The following is an 18,367-nucleotide window of genomic DNA, read 5'->3' on the forward strand; positions in this document are numbered from 1 at the left end:
GGCGAACCATGCGACTTTTATCACGAGTTACATGACACGTATACTTGTGAAACATAAATTACAATTTACAATTTTACAATTTAGAATGTTACGATTTATAATTTACAATTTTACGACTTGCAATTTAGTTTATTTGTAGTTTGGGAAACCGTAAACATTCAAATGGTTCTAACTAAATACTGAATCTAGTCTATACTTTTCATCAGAAATGAGATGTATCAATTGTTGCATTTCTGCTAATGCTCGTTCATCGTGAGGTTTAAGTTAAAAGTTTAAAGGCTTCTAAATCAGATCGAGCTATTACTTCAAGTCTCGACTATGCTGAGAGCTAGGTATACTCGTCCTTTTGCAAAGTTCAATTTTCCTAAATCAATGACAGCTATAGCGAGGGTTGTGTGATACGTATTGTTGTGAAATAAAATTTACAATTTACAATTTTAAACTTAAAGCGATATCTGTTGTTTTTTTAGTGACTCGTGCATTTGCTTTCGGAAAGCAAACTTTGATAAAGTCGAACTAATAATGAAAACAAAATTTGTACATAGTTGCACATTTGAAAAAGCCTTTCTTCACAGTCGTCGGAAGTCTCAGACACTGTGGTCTATTTCTTTTTCTATTGTGCTCATCTTAGTTGTTTTCAGACTCATGTGCTCAATGTTTTCTTACTCCACATGCGCATAAGAAAGGCCTCAACGTGATGTACCACATACTCTATCCTACAAACTTATTTTATATTTACACCACTAAAAAGCAAAAAAAATACTTTTAAATAAAAAAAAAACTGCCTTCAAAAAACACTAAGGAACTAAAAAATAAAAAAATAACCGATTACATTTACATACTATTTCCTACCCAAAACTAGAAATGAAATTTATTTTACAATTCCAGTACAAAATCAACTAAATTAAACACCCAATTAAAAAATAAACACTGATTTTAATTACTATATGATGAATTATTTTAAATACCAAACTAATTATATACAATCTCTGAATTTTTAATAACCTATTGAAGTCGGGGCCTCCTATAAACTACTGCCTAACGTAACTGAGTAGGTTTAGTTTTAAAGACTGATTTCGTGTTTAGTTAAATTAGTAGTTAGTTAAAGGATTCGGTGCGTTGTCAGTTACGTTAGGTAGTAGTTTATAGGAGGCCTCGACTTCAATAGGTTATTAAAAATTAAGACATCATATATAATTAGTTAGGTATTTAAAATAATTCATCGTATAGTAATTAAAATCAGTGTTTATTTTTTAATTGGGTGTTTAGTTTAGTTGATTTTGGTAATGGAATTGTAAAATAAATTTCATTTCTAGTTTTGGGTAGGAAATAGCATGTAAGTGTAATCAGTTATTTTTTTCTTTTTAGTTCCTTGATGTTTTTTGAAGGCTTTTTTTTTAATTTAAAAGTAATTTTACAAAATTATATATAACTTAGAAATAAAAATACACATTGGTCAATGCACAGTCATTAGACATGTTAAGTTTTCTGATGAACTTTTAATTTTTAGTCTGTATTAAAACTGTTACATCATTTCATCATTTATAATTTTATCAAGATAAATAATATAATGTTCTTATTTTATTTTATCATATAAATATTGTCTGTGCAATGATCCCCCCAGGGTGGGCATCCCTGGTTCAAAAAATACATATTAAAAATAACAAAATATAAAATTTTCAAAATAAATACCAAATATATAATGTGATTTAAATGAAATGATATAATATTGGCATACCTTAATTCTCAGTACTCAGCAGCTAACACCAAGTAGTTATGAAAATTAAAAATTGATAGTTTTAATGAGGACAATTTTTAATTTTAAAAATGGTATTCATATGTAAATTCATTTTATGAAATTATTTAGTACTGCTGCACTAGTAAAATATGACTATATTATGTTTATATACGTTAAAAAAAGCTTCATATGCAAAATTGATAAAAAATATTCATCCTTTCTAGCATCGTCTTGATTGATTTACCAGTTTTTTTTTTTTTTTTCAATGTGGTGCAGCTAGAGAATATGTACCTTTTAGATTATTCAAATGTTATGATTATAATGACAAAAATCATTTATGATGGTAAAGTTTAATCCTTAAAAGAGATATAACAAATTTTAAAATTGGTTAAGATTTCATCTCATTTATAATTGCACTTTCTCCCCCATCTATTTTTAATATTTCTCCACTGTAAAATTGCTGACTTCATATTTTTAAGGCATCCTTCATTAAATTTGAAAGAAATTGAAATTAAAAAATGATCATTTATTCTGAAGTCATATTGCGTTCCTTAATTTTAAAATTCTTCACATGTATCTCAATAGTTCTTTCTTTAAACATGACTAATACTTGCTAACTCAGTATTTGGCCAAATTGCTCCTCGGTAGGGCACAACTGCAAAATGCCATAAAATGTTGTTTTTCTTTTTACCTACTTACATTTATACTTATTGTAATGAAACAGTTAAAAAAAAACATTTAAATTTCATTTGAACTACTGTTTGTTATGTTTGTGTTTAAGAATTTTATATGTGCTAAAGTAAGCGATTAAAAAGTTATGCCAGAGTTCTGAAAATCGACTTATTAATGAGAAGGAAATTACTAAATCATTTCCAAAATCAAAAGATGACTTCACTGAAGTATTTAAATAATACATGTTTTAATAACTGCTGAATATTGTATGCAAGAATGGTTCACTATTTGATTTAGTATTAGTCGTGCTCACCAAGTAGACTGGCAACAGACCTGAAATACTGATAAATTATTATTATATTATTTCTAAGAGGAGATTATTGTAAAGTCAAACTTAATAACTTGCAAGTTTTTTATTATAAATTTGTAATTATACATCAAACTATAACTTATCAACATAGATAGAAATTTCATGTTAATAGTATTTTTTGTTGACTCGGTAGTTTTTTCCATGCCTGAGACTTGAATTTTTTTTCTTTATCATTATTTTTTTAAAGATAGAGATATGTATAAAATTTCAGACAGTAAGAATATTTTGAATACAAAATTATTTTAATGAAGCATATTAATATTATATGTTATGATGTTTCCAGAAATTTATAAAATTGATTACATTTAATCTTATGACATGTTTTATTGTCAAAAGTCACAATCAAAACTATTTTTTAGTGGTTGAAATTTCGGTTTTGTGAATTTGCCTTGCAGCTCTTAGTTTTATCTTCCTTCAAATAATTTTAAATTTCTTGTGCTGAACATGAGTTTAAAACAAGTGGTGTCTTTTTCTTTACCATTATATATTATTCAAAACTACTTGTGGTGAGTGAAAAAAAAGGTATAAACAAATTTAATGATGGTAATGATTTTTTTTTCAACTTGTATACATGTTTTATTGTTAATATTATTATAATGTTGTTTGTAGATTTTCAGTTAAAACATTAAAACTTAATTGAATTAAACAATTTTAAAAATTTTATGCCATGATTTTTTCATGCTCAATAGCTACAATATTCTTAAGTTTGCAAAAGATCATGATTTGAATTCATAAAAAGCATTTGTGGTACTTTTTCTAAATATTTTATAATTTTTATTCTACATTGCAACTAATAATTTACATTATATTTAAACTGAAGTTTTCACAAAAGTGATGCAAAAAAGTGTGCTAAAATGTTTGATGTGTAATTTATGAACATTTGGTAGAATTTTAAAGGTTCCACTGAGCAAGAAATTATTTGCTTTTAAGTTTTCAGATGTTTTCTTTAGTGACCCAATATATCTTACCACAGGTCAGTGATTTAGTGTTGTTGTTTTTTGATATTTGTATTGAGTGTATAACCTTTGCCCCGTCCATGGGAAATGACAGTCCTGCTTTTTTAATAATTTTAATGTAACCTTTCAAACATGAAAAGAATTTCATTGTGATAGGCACTTTTATTATTATTAAATTGAAGGGCCTCTATTGTAGACAAACTTTTTTACTGACATCTTTTTCAAGGTAAAGAATTTGAAATTTTGCATTAATAGTAAGATCTTTTTTCCAAACCACTTGGCATTAAAGCATAAGAATATTCAAACTGAATGTTTAATGCTACTTATAAATTAGAAAACCCTAAACCGTTACAATAAGTAGATAAATATGACACAAGGTTCATACTCTTCCAGACAAAATGAATTTCAGGAGTTTTCAGGAGTCAAAAGCAAAATTTTCAGGAGTAATAACACAAGTGGTTTTTACAAGAAAATTAGTTTCAGTAACATCTACTTGCAGTCAAATTTTTAATCGATTAGTAATTTTTTTTCACACACTATTCAATCAAAAAAAAAATTAAAAATTGGATTCAAAATATTTGAAAAAAAACAGGAATACACAAAGTATTAGATATATCGGCATATTATCAGTACTAAATATACTACAAAATAGCAATAACACTACTAATTAGCAATATAGAAAATATGCTTAATAGCTGTTGCTGCTAACACAAAAACTAGCACATGCTCTTGGTTCGTTCTCTAGTGGCAGTTAAAATCAGTAACCGTAATGGGCATGTTTGAACAGAGTAACAGGTCAGTTGGTTCGAACACACCTCATGTCTTTGCGAAAAGCACTGGGTGATCTGTATAATACGAGAATTTTGATTGGTTGCCAGCAATTCAATACGGCTGCCTAAACAGAGATGACATGGAATTACTCTGCCACTGGTTGATGAGCACGGAATTTTAATTCAGGACGATAGTGATATTGCTAATGTTCTTAATAACTTTTTTTCGAGTGTTTTTAACGATAACTGTATCTCAACAGTTGACACCAACAAGACACAAGCTATAGTACAGCTTGAGGACTTTCTATTTTCCAGGGATGACGTTTTACTTCATTTGAAAAAAATTAAAGAGACTAAGGCTCCGGGGCCAGATAATATTTATCCGAAAATTTTAGTTGAATGTGCAGAGGAATTAGCAGATGTAATCGCAAACATTTTCAATGCTTCTTATAATTCGGGGACAGTGCCAGAGGACTGGAAGCTGGCTAACATTACACCGCTCTTCAAGAAAGGGTCTAAAGGGAGTGCGGGAAATTATAGACCTGTGAGTCTAACTTCGGTGGTTTGCAAAATTTTTGAAACATTAATGAAAATTAAGATAGTAAATTTTCTAGAGACTAATAATCTATTGACTAGTTTTCAGTACAGTTTCAGGAAAGGTAAATCTTGCGCAACTAATTTATTACATTTCTATGACAAAGTTACCATGGCTTTGGACAATAAGAAGCCAGTAGATGTTGTTTACATTGATTTTCAAAAAGCTTTCGATAAGGTACCGCATGTTGCTCTACTTAGCAAATTAGCTGATATAGGAATAGGAGGGAAAACTTTCATTTGGGTAAAAAACTGGCTGACCGGAAGGAAACAAAGGGTAGTTGTAAGGGGAAATTATTCTAATTGGAGTGAGGTCTTAAGCGGGGTTCCTCAAGGATCAGTGTTAGGGCCTGTTTTGTTCATTGTCTTTATGAACGATATTCACAAAAATATTTCTGGGAACATGAACTGTTTTGCTGATGATGTCAAAGTTATGGGGACTGTAGAAAATGAAGAACAAGCAAATCAGCTGCAAGAGGATCTAGATCATATTACGGAGTGGGCTGATAAATGGGGTATGGCTGTTAATGTTGGGAAATGTCAAGTGCTACATTTAGGGCATGGAAATAAGTGTACAAGTTATTATTTGCAAGGTTCAGTCATTAGTCAGGCAGACAAAGTTACTGATCTGGGGTTCCTAATAAGTCAGGATTTAAAGTTTAGCCAACAGTGCAGCATTGCTAGCAACAAAGCCAATAAGATGCTTGGGTTTATCAATAGATCTATTTCAAATAAATCTAAAGAAGTTCTTCTGCCCTTATATAGAAGTTTGGTAAGACCCCATTTGGAGTATGCTGTTCAGTTTTGGTCTCCTTATCTTAAAAAAGACATTAATGTATTGGAAAGGGTTCAAAGGCGGGCTACAAGGCTAATAAGTGGACTTTCCCACTTAGATTATGATTCCAGGCTTAGAAGGCTAAAAATGTACAGTCTTGAGCAAAGAAGAGACCGAGAGGACATGATTCAGCTGTTTAAATTTATTAAAACGAAAGATGTTACGGGGCTAAAGTTTAGCACTGAAAACAGGACAAGGGGTCATTGTTTTAAGCTATTTAAATCTCAGGCTAACATGGATATTAGGAAAAATTATTATTTTAGCAGGGTAGTGGAACCTTGGAATAGCTTACCGGAAGAGGTGGTAATGAGCAAAGGAGTAGACAGTTTTAAGAGGGCCATTGATCTTCACTGGGGATTGTAAATTGACTAGGACCAGTCTAGCTGGGCCCAGAGCCTGTTGCTGGTCGTCACTTTTGTATTTGTATAAAATTAGTGATTGTTGTTGAAAATTATTTTCAGGAGGAAAGGAGAAAAATCAGGAGGTTAAAACAAATATTTAGGAGTTTTAAGGGCCCTTAGAAGAAAAAATTAAATTTCAGGAGTTTTTCAGGATTTTCAGGAGGCGTACGAACCCTGATGACATGTTTGCAAAATGCATCCCTCTCCTAACAGGGTAGATGCTTTCTTTAATGACCTAAAATATCTTACCACAGGTCAGTGATTTAGCGGTGTTGTTTTTGACATTGGTATTGAGTATATTTCTTTTGCCCCTCTTCTTCCTCCATGGGAAATGACAGTCCTGCTTTCCATATTTGTTAGGGGAAGAACATACTTTATATTGTCTGTGCTATATTATTCTGTATGTCAGCATGTAGAAATTTTTTGTTCATACCCTATTAAGAGATTAGTAGGTTAGATTTACTGCTCGCAACTTACATGCAAACCTATTTTTTTTTCCCCAGATATTAATTCAAAAACTGGTATAGAAAGGAATTATGCTGAAGATGACAATTACTGAAGAATAATATTTTGTAATCTTGATTGTTTCTTACTTTAACCTTTATTGTTGTAATATAAGCTTGAAATAAAGTGATTAATGAGAATAAAGTTTATTTGTTGTTGATGTTATTTGAATTTTTATAATTCAGTAGTTTCTATATGTGTGCATATTGATTATTTCCTTTTAGAAGTTTGAAACAATCATTTCACAGGTTAAGTTATTTGATTTTGTTATAAAATATTAGGCTTGATGTTTTGATGTGCAATTTTATTTCCCCTCTCTCCAAAACAGAAGAATTTTAATCAATGTCATGTTGAATGTCTGTGAATTTTCTCATTGTAAAAACAATAACTTAATTTTTGACTATTTTAATTATTATTTTCGCTTCCTAGAAAGGCAAATAAAATGTGTACTTAAAAAATATTTATCTCCAGGATTTGTAAAGATAATAAAGTGAAAATTGCAGTGCATAATTTATTCATGTTGCAAAACACTATCCCCCCCCCCATAAAAATTCATTTTTAGCTTATTGTTTCCTGTTTAACAGCTCTAATATTTTAACAAATAATTTTAATATAAAATTTCAAACATGAAAAGAATTTCAATGTGATAGGCACTTTTATTATTATTAAATTCAAGGGCCTCTTATTGTAGGCAAATTTTTTTACTGACATGTTTTTAAAGGTCAGAAATTTGAATTTTTGCATTAATGGTAAGATCTTTTTTCCAAACCACTTTGCATTAAAGCAAAAGAAAATTCAAACTGAATGTTTAATGCTACTTATAAATTGAAAAACTCTAAATCATTACTTTAAGTAGAGAAATATGACATGTTTGCCAAATGCATTTCTCTCCTAACATAGTAGAACAAATGAGCCTTCAAAAATGTTTGAGAAAGTAATTTGACAATGTACTTATATAGTTTTCATGTACTTATACAGCTGCATTGAAAAATACATTTGCATTGCAATACTAATATAGCATGTGTTTTCAGTTATTACATTTCAGATAAATCATTAATCTGTAAGCAAAATATATCCTGTAATTTTTACTTTAATAATATAAACTGCCTTGGGATCTATTTAAAAAGCTTCCTATGGTTATCTTATGATTACAGCACACTCAGAGGATCTATGAGGGATTTAAAAGTATCCTGTAGGTACCTTATGGTGATTAAAAAGGCGGCCTGAGGACCTATAAAGAATTGAAAGATATCCTGCAGGCATCTTATGATGGTCATAAGGATGGCCTGAGGATATATAAAGGATTTAAAAATATCCTGTAGGTATCTTATGACGGTCCTAAGGACGGTCAAAGGATATCCTGCAAGTATCTTATGAAGGTCTTGAGGATGGTCACAGTATCAACAAAAGATATCCTGAGGGTATCTTATAATATTCCTAAGGATGGCCAGAGGATGTACAAAGGATAAAAAGTGTCCTATGATTGTCCTGAAGACGACCACAGGACATACTAAGGATTTAGAGGGTCCTGTCATTATCCTGCAGCTGTCCAGAAAATATCCTTTTAAGACGTCCTGCAGATGTAGTCAAGAGTGACTTTTGGAGAAGCAGCGAACGTCCTAAAGATGTTTTTTGACAATTTTGGGATGACCACTGAAAATCCCAGAATCCTATGAATGATGTCTTCCGCATGTCCGAAAGATGTCTTAGTGTTATCTGGGATGGGACCATTTGGAAAGTATACCCTTCCAAACAAAAAAGGAATTTTTTAAATCTGGAGAAATATACGAAAACATACATAAAAAGCTGCAAGACGAAATCATAACCTCCTTTTTTGAAGTCGGTTAAAAAAAATAGAATATTTTTTTCAAAAAAAAAAAAAGTTTTTGCAGCACAGAAATAAATATGGGAAAAATCGAGTACTTAGCAGCTATCCTTTTCTGGCATACCTACACGCCATGCTTAGGAAAAAAATGGCACAGAATACCCAAATATGTAGCTTTGTTACAAGTTGGTGCAGAAAACTTATTTGGGCACTTTCTCGTGTAATTGTCATAGGATTTCTATATCTAGGGGGAAAATAGGTGCCAGTCTGCATTCCAATCCACTATATGGAGTTCTACTCTCCCCTGACATTGATCAATGACAAAATGGGCACGATCTATTGAGAAAAAGTGAAACTTTTTGATGATTGATTGAAAAAAACTGGAAAAACAGGATCAATTCTTAAAAAACCAGACATTGGGAGATGGATGCAAAACACGGGAGTCTCCTGTTAAAAGCAGTAGAGTTGGCAAGTATGAGTTATGAAAAGTGTCAATATTCATTCAAAGTATACCCCTCTAGTGCCACCGAAAATATCTAGATCCAGTTCCAACCACTCACAATACTATTTCCTTTGTTAATGATTAAAGCAGTGCAGTTATCCACTCTTTCAGTTGCTGTAAGTTGTGGGGAAATGAATGCATACACTGTGTCTTAAAAAGAGGGGGGGGGACTTCATGGGAAAAATCACTAAGGGTTAGTAAGGATCATTTGGGATCATTTTGAACAACAAATCAAATATATAATGTTTAACCAAGCAGTCAATTCAGCAATGGGTTAGATCAGTGGTCAGCAACTGAAATTATGAGACAATCTACTTCCCAATTGTCAGCAAACACTAATGGGACACATGCACTATTAAGACTCTTCCCCTCCTTCATATACAAAATATGTAAGTAATTAAAAATGAGAGAGAAAAAGTAACTCATGGTCATTTTGATAGTTTTTGGCTGTTCTAGGTATACATTAAATTTTACAAGAAGCAAATAAAGATAAATGGATGATTTTTTAGAGGTAGAAGTTTACTAATATTTAGCAAAAGTTAAAAAAAAAAAAGTAATAGGGATTTGTTAAAACCAAAATATTTTGAGTCCGTTTTAAATGCTTTTAAGGTCAAAATGACCGGTCTAGCTGTTCTAGTGTTTAACGGGATGGCTCTTATCATGGGGGACCAGAAAAGTAAAACCAGAATACAGCTGTTTGCATTCCACAAACAATTATTTGCAAGTGAAACAAATGAGATCCTTTTTCGGCTTACCAGCACTCTATATGAACAAACAATATACTCACAAGCAGTATCAGGCTGATGTGATTTTCCTTGAACATTGCAATCACCATAGCTACTGTAGAGTATGCATTGATTACACAAAAAGAGCAAAGAAAATTTTAATAAACTTACCTCTCTATTTGTCCATTTAGTTGCACCATATCTTGGAGTTACTAGGGGCACAAATGCTGCACAGTTATTAAGACTAGAATTAATTACATCCTGCCAATCTTTACCAGGAGGTATATCATCAACATCCTAACAAATAAAATTTTCATAATATTAATATATATATCGTCACCTCAGAGAAACCGTAGGATATCTTGATGTCTTAATGTTATTCCTGGGATTTGATGTCTTTTTATTGCTTTGAGGCGATATATATACAGTGAAACCCCTCCTAACGGACACCCCTTTAATGCGGACACCCCTCTTATGCGGACAGTTTTTAATTCCCCGGCAGAGAGACATTAAACCTAATGTATAAGGAACCTCTCTCGTACGGACACCCTCAAATACGGACACGGACACCCTTTTCGAAGTCATTTACATTGATATATCCTTTTTTGCGGACAGTATTTAAAACTTGAGAATTAAATAGCTACTCCATTGAAAGGCTTCATTTAATGCAAAGTCGACCAACTTATACAGAGATAAAAAAAATATTTCTTTGCAATTTTACTTTGCATCTACTGCATAGCAAAAAATTTTCAGCTTGACACCGAAATGCATTTTTCATTGGAAAAAACATCATCAAATCGTCAAAAATAAAAGAAAAGAAAAGAGAAAATGATTATTCTGCAAGTTTCTGTCTGTATACCCCCACCCTCCCCCGTTGCCTTGTTCCTTTTCAGATGACTAACAAGCAGGCGTGTTGTGTCTAAGTGGAGCCGAGTTGACGCGCCATCTAACAAAAATATTTTATAGAGAGTAAAAGTAAAGCCAATGCAATATCATAAAGTAAACTTAAGGGTAAAAGCATTCAGTTGTTTCATCGTTCTCATTGAAATGGCTCTGAATACTCATCGTCAGTGTCGTACTCTTTCTCTTAAAGAAAAAATTGAAGTTATAGATTTCGCAGAAAAAAATAAAATTGGAATACGGAACATTGCTGAAAAGTTTGGTGCGGGACGCACACAAATTTGCTGTATATTAAAAGGAAAAGAGAAGTTTAAGAAAGAATGGTTCATAAATGGAAACCAAGAGAAGAAAAAAGATTTTCCTAAAAGTAATGCCCTTGCAGTGGATGAAATTGCGTTTAAATGGTTTGTGTCCACAAGAAGCAAAAATATTCCGATTTCTGGCCCTATTTTACAAGAAAAGGCGAAAGAAGCAGCTACTGAAATGGGTATAGAAAATTTCAAAGCTTCCAATGGATGGATAGATCGTTTTCAAACGAGACAAGATATCGTTTTTAAAAAAATATGTGGTGAATCCATGGATGTGGATGCTGACGTTTGCGAGAAATGGTTTGAGAAAGTGCCTAGTTTGATTGAAAATTACGAGCCATGTGACATTTATAACATTGATGAGACCGGTTTGTTTTATAGAGCTCTGCCAGATAAAACCTTAACTTTACGGAAAGAAAACTGCTCTGGTGGCAAAATCTCCAAAGAACGCTTAACAGTTTTGTTGGGTGCCGCATGGATGGTACAAAATTAAAACCAGTTGTCATCGGAAAAGCAGTCAGACCTCGGTGTTTTAAAGGACTGGATATAAAAAAATTACCTGTAGACTGGTATTCAAATAGAAGAGCGTGGATGACAACCAGTGTCATATCTGATTGGCTTGTAACTTTTGATAAGAAGTTGGGGAGAGAAAAAAGGCATATTGTTATTTTTATGGACAACGCGCCCTCCCATCCCAAAGACTTTCACTTGAAAAATATAGAAATAGTCTTCTTGCCAGCAAACACAACATCGAAATGCCAACCTATGGATGCTGGGATAATTCAAGCATTTAAAATTCAATACAGACAACTAGTTATGAAGCATTTAATCAATAAAATGGAAGAAACTAAAACAAGTAGCGAATTGTCCAAAACAACTGATGTGTTAGATGCAATCAGCTGGGTTAAGCACGCATGGAAGGAAGTTAAAAAAGAAACAATAGTAAGTTGCTTTAATCGCGTTGGATTCAAAAAAGGATCTGCCACAGAGGAAATTGACAACGAAGTTGATTGTGACAATGATGGATCCGATTTGCAGTCGTTAATGCAACAAGCAGGGTTCACAAATGTGACCGCTGAAGACTATGCTCCCATCGACGACCAAGTTTTCACTGAAGAAAGCGAAACAGAAATTGCAAGCATAGTGCGCGAAATTAACGAAGATCATACAGTTGAGGATGACGATGAGGATGAACTGTCCGTAAAAGAAGACGTTAAAACAATTAAAAATGTTAACGAAGCTTTAAGCGTATTAGATGGACTCAGGGAATTTTCAATTAAACACAACGATCCTAAAGGACTAGACTTGGTACAAGAACTTAAGATACATTTCGAAAATGAAAGACTTTCATCGATCAAAACATATCAACAGACATCAATCGAACAATTTTTTAAAAGTACAAATTAGGTATGTAATTTTTATGCGAACCTGTTATTTAAATCTCTTTGAGTGTGCAAAACTGTAATATTTGAATTTAACCTGATAAAATAATTGTTTATTATGTATATGTTGGTAAAAACTAGTAAATTAAAAAAAATCTATGCATATGAAAGAGTAGAATTCACACATATTTCATTTAAGATTTCAAAAAACATAAACAAATAACTAAAGTTAATTAAATTAAAAAAACCTCTGTAAAGCGGACACCCCTCTCTTACGGACAAAAAAGTTTGTCCCGTTAGTGTCTGTAATAGAGGGGTTTCACTGTATATATATATATATATATATATATATATATATATATATATATATATATATATATATACAAAATATGAATAAAAGAAAAAAAATAGTAAAATACAAAAAAAAAAAAAAAAAATCTTCAACCTAAAAATGCACAAAGCAGCAACAAAACATAAAAGTACAGTAAAACCTCGATTATCTGAGCTAATTGGGACCGTTAGTGCCTCGGATGTCGAAAATCTCAGTTAATAGAAACTTTGCATAACTTACCAGGATCTCAAATTTTTCAAATGAATTAACTGAAAATACAGTAGAATTTTTTCAAAATGTGAACATGAACACAAAAATTAATGTTTTACAGTTAAACTAAAGTAAGAAAATAACTTAAATTAAAAAAACAAAAAAGAATTGGCATTTCTTACAATGGAAAGTTAAATATTGAAATATACATTTAAAAAAAAAAAAAAAATCCCACAAAATATTATTTTCAAATTGAAAAGTCATCATTTAGTAAAATTGACATTATTTTTTAAAAAAAAATAGACTTCATTAACGGCTCGATTAAGAGAAATCTTACTCGATCAATCAAGCTTCTATTGTAGTTGTTAAAAAAAAAAAAAAAAAAAAAAAAAAACTAAGAATGAAGTATCATAAAACAAATGTAAAAAGTTCTGGCATACATACAGGGATGAAAACAGCCCGAAGTCAAAAAAGAGGAAAAATTGCAAGACTTAAAATTTGAATTTATACATATTTTTTACATTATATGCATATAATGCTCTTTAAATATTAATAGATAATTTTTTTTACTAGTAGAAATGCTAACAAATGAATAAATAAAATAAGCTCGCATTTATTTAAGATTTTATCAGATATATCACTTCGATTTACCACTTTCAATTTCCCATAGCCCACAAATCAGGTGAAATTTATAATGTGACATCTAATGCTATAAAACTTCCATGTAATTAAACACTTAATACAAGCTGAATCATTGGACACCATGATTACAAAATGACATTATCTGCATGGCTAACCTTTATAGAAACAATTTGAGGAACATTTTGAAATTTTGTGGAGCAGCTGGGTGTATTCTACAAAAATTATTAAAAAACTAAACCCAATCTAAAACTTTTTCAGTTTTGATGGTCATTTTAAGCATTAGCATAAAAATGATTATTTTTAAATTGATAAAAAAGTTTTAAACACTATTTTATGAGTTGAGAATGTAAATATCTTTAATTTCCTTTATTTACATGTCTGTCACAATAAAATAGCACAGTATAATTAAAATAAATTTGAATTTATTAAGATCTTCAAGGATCTCGGATGGAATAGGATAAACATTTTTGAATAGGCGTGGCAGTCTTCATAAAAATTAAAAAATTAATAAATAAAGTATAAAAAGGGTTGAAAATAGTAGTCTAAAAAAAGGTACAGTGAAACTTCGGTAAGTCGAACTTCGATGAGCCGAAAACTTCGGTAAGCCGAAGAGAATATTTACTCTCGTCTTACTGAAAGAAGAATCAATGTTATTTATTTTCAATAAGCCGAAGTTCGTTGAGTCAAAATATTCGATAAGTCAAATTTTATTTCGTGACTGTCGTCAAAGTTTCTTTGCTAACGTAACTCTATAAGTCGAAATAGTGTTTTTTTTTTTTTTTTCCTTTCCAAAAAGTATGAACAAAAAAGAAATCGGCACCATTGCATTGCATCAAAAGGCGTCTAGACAAAGTGGATCAAATAAATCTCGGACATGATTATTTGCACATAATTTGGCAAGTTTTTTTTTTTTTTTTTTTTTCGCTTAAATTACTGCTTACTTCATTTCTTTTGGTAGAAAACAAAAAGCTGTTCATAAGGGAAGTCACAGCGTTTATTTAGTGCAGCCAGAAAATTAGGTGGGAAATATCACGGGAAGGGTTTTGCTTACAGTTTATGAACTCAGTAGAATACATATATTGTTCGTTTTCCAAGAGAAGGCACTTAGCCACGCACCCTCGAAAGCAGAGTTCCATTTTATGCAGGTGGGGGGGGGACAGTACGCAATCCACGCTCTTCTAAAGGAGAAAACTAGACAGATTTAACTTGGGCGTGCATTTTAATTTGCAAAAAAGTCTTAGTGTCATTTACATCACTTTCGTCACTTGTCTCTTGTCATTTTAGTTATTCTTTCATTTTAAAAACTGCTGCTTTTAAAATAAAGTGCTATGATCCGAACATACCTTCTGCCGAATACAGCGAAATAGGATCATCGGATACCACGTGACGGGGGAGGAGTCAAGTGCCTTCTTGTGAAAAACGAACAATACATACATTATTCAGTCGCCCTCTATAATGAACACCCCCATAATCTGAACACTTTTGTTCGGTCCCATGAGTGTTCAGAATAGAGAGAATCCAGTGTACCTCGTCATTAGTTAGTAAGGATAACATCAGGTTGGGAAGGTGTCAACAACATCTTTTATTTAAAAAATAAATAAATAAAAAATAAAATAAAATGAAAACTGCTTAGAGGTACAATATCTACACTTCGCCTACTTGGAGTACCATTTCGATCTGTGAAACCCATTACAGAGTTTAAGACGAAACACCTAACAAAAAAAAGTTTCGGCCATTTTTCGATTGGCCACGAATATAGTAAGGTGTAAATACGACGGTGCAAGAAAAGCAGCAGATGTATTGCGTGTTTTTATAGAATCCCATCCGAATGTCCCCGACTCCTGTTTGAGGTTTCAAAAATATCTGAGGACTATTAAATGAGAGAAAAAAATTCTACACTCAAAGCAATGTTTGATAACAGATTTAAAAAAATAATAATTTGAATTTTTGCATCTTGAATTCAAATTATGTTTTCCGCAATCGCGAGCGTGTGTGTGTATGAATGGGCATTTGTGTGTTTGTGTAGGCGCATATGTGTGGGTGCGTGTGTGTGTGTTTGTGTAGGCGCATGTGTGTGGGTGCGTGTTGTGTATGCAGTGCTGTGTATGCAAGCGTGTGTGTGTAGGCGTTTGTGTGTGTGTGTGTGTATGTAGGCACATTGTGTCTGTGTGCAGGCATGAGTGTGTAGGATATTGACACAACCTGGAGACGGTTTTCGCAAGAGGAGCAGCACCGTGAGGCCGGTCGACGCGACGGTGGTGCTGGCAGAGGGTGCTGGTGGGAAAATAAAATGATAGGAATTCAAAACAGTCAAGTGAGAAAAATAAGCAATCGTGATTGTTTAAAAAAAAAAAGTAAAAATTGTTATGTCATACATAAAACTATAAACTTGTTTTCCAACCTATACAAGCTCTTGAATTTATAGAACTATATTCTACATTTATTATGTCAAGTATATATCATCGTCTTAGAGCAACAGTAAGACATCTAATCCCAGGAATAACAGTAAGATATCCTACTGTTCCCTTGAAGCGACGATATTATCTTTGATACATTACTCTATCACTTTTTTGCTCATATTTTCAATTTAATGAGTGTCAGTGATGGTATTTATTTTTTCTATATAGTTTGCTTTTTTTATTCAATGTGCCGAATTTTCGATAACACGATTTTTTTTCGCTGTCCCTGCAACTTCGACTTATCGAAGTTTTACTGTATTACTTTCTAAGCAGTAGAATGGCATAGCAGATAAAAATGACAGAGTTACAGAAGCGGACGCAATCGGATTTCAGAAGCTACATCTAACGATTGCACTCACCCACAATCCACCCACTGTCTCTCTCCAGCATTTCCCCCTCCAGTCCTATTTTACCCTCTTCACCAACAGAAAAAAGTTCCTTACTTCTTTCTACTCAAGAAAGAACGTGTACCTCAGCAAGAATCCTGATTCGTGGGCAAAGTTTCGGGAAGTTCGGGGCAGAAGGGAGATGAGGGGGTATTTTTCACCATCACTAGAAAGTGGCAGTGAAACGGGCATGGTAAAACAATGAGCGTACAAGTCTTCAGAAAAATACGTACAAGAAGGGTTGAAAATAATAGTCTGCAAAAAGTTTTACATAGTGGAGGACCAAACGGTTCAATTATGGCTTACGTGCGATTTTCGTGATACAATGATGAGAGTTTTTCTGAAAGGTATTGGCACGAAGAAAACAAGTTTGGATGTTGGCACCCCCGAAAATGGTGCAGGGGGGGTGGTTATAATTGCAAGGGGTTTTGCATTCAATTTTGTGTTACAATTATGGGAGTTAGTTATTCTGAAAGGTATTGATATGAGAAAACTGAATTTGGATGTTGCCAACCCCGAAAAAGGTGCAGGGCGGAAGGGGGCCGGTTACAACTACGTTGGGGGGCAAGTTGTTTTCCATTCAATTTTTGTTATACAATTATGGGAGTTAGTTTTTCTGAACGGTATTGGCATGAGGAAAACAAATTTGGATGTTGCTACCCCCAAAATGCTGCAAGGGGGCAGGGGAGATCATAACTGCAAACATAAAACAGTTATACATTCATAATTTCTCGGTTTAAAACAAGTTTTCAAAGCTGAAAATGCCTTAATCCACTAATAACTACATTATAATGCCTAAAAATCCGAATATCAGACTCCATTTACTGGATGCGACACTACTGGATCGTTAGCTGGGAAAGGTAAACTATCTTGTTGGAAAGCCTTGCAGCAATGTGATTCAAATATTTTGCAAGCTTTTGAAAATTTAGGATTGCGTTCTACGCCCTCTGACGATATGTTTGCTGCATTAGAACGGTATTGCTTGTAAACTTTATATGCCAAAGTGCTCTAAATCGGATATTTGGCTCTGTTCGGTTCATTTTATTTCAAAAGAAAATTGCCAAATCAGAGAAAATGCGACAGACACAATCAGCTCTTAGCTATGCTATTATGAGAGCAAACTATCAAGCCATGATTCGGCAAAATGATATCATTGCATGTCCAAAGATTCTACAGCCAGATGATGGTTATGGTTGGGAAAAGCATGACAACAGATTTGTTCTCCAGATGTCCAGAATGGAACCTGCTCCACAGGGGATTTTAGAACTAGTAAAATGCTCATGTAAAAAAAGTAAATGCTCAACACTTTTATACAAATGCAGACGCAGCAGATTTCCGTGCACAGAAATGTGTGAATGTTTAGATCTGGATGATGCAAATTACTGTTTTAACTGGAAAGTGGATAGCAGTTCCGATGAATCTGACAGTGAAACGGATTTTTAATTGGTGTTATTCATTAGTGTTGCTTTGCTGACTTATTGTTCAAAATTCTGGATAACTATATTCTTCTGAAACGGTCAAGCACGTAAAAAACTTATTTTAATGGTTAATCTGAATGTGTATTTTCTTTCAAACATTGTTAACTAAGAGCTTATGTGTTGATATCTACAAATCTAATTCCATAATCTTGTTTTTATTTAACTGTTTTGGTGGCACATGGTTGTAACAGAAAATAGGTAGTTTTTCAGATCTTTTACCTTAAATTTATAATGTTGGCATAGTAAAAAAAATATTCTAATATTCTTCGGAAATGGTTTTGTATATGAAAAACTTATTTTAATGGTTAATTGAAATGTAGCTTTTCTTTCAAACGGTCTTAAATGAGTACCTGTGTGTTGATCTCTGTAAATATAATTC

At 32.5% G+C, this 18,367-nt stretch overlaps 1 protein-coding gene across 2 annotated transcripts in view; it reads right to left on the minus strand.

The window, feature by feature from the left end:
- Window positions 1-18,367, minus strand: part of LOC129218148 (uncharacterized) — a 336,406-nt gene that overhangs the window by 175,453 nt on the left and 142,586 nt on the right. For both annotated transcript variants that reach the window (XM_054852364.1, XM_054852365.1), the window contains one exon: window positions 10,064-10,189. In XM_054852364.1, the coding sequence (XP_054708339.1) occupies window positions 10,064-10,189 (126 nt within the window). The remainder of the gene's footprint in view (window positions 1-10,063; window positions 10,190-18,367) is intronic.

This window comes from Uloborus diversus, chromosome 3 (genome assembly GCF_026930045.1).
Source record: "Uloborus diversus isolate 005 chromosome 3, Udiv.v.3.1, whole genome shotgun sequence".
Classification (NCBI taxonomy): domain Eukaryota; kingdom Metazoa; phylum Arthropoda; class Arachnida; order Araneae; family Uloboridae; genus Uloborus; species Uloborus diversus.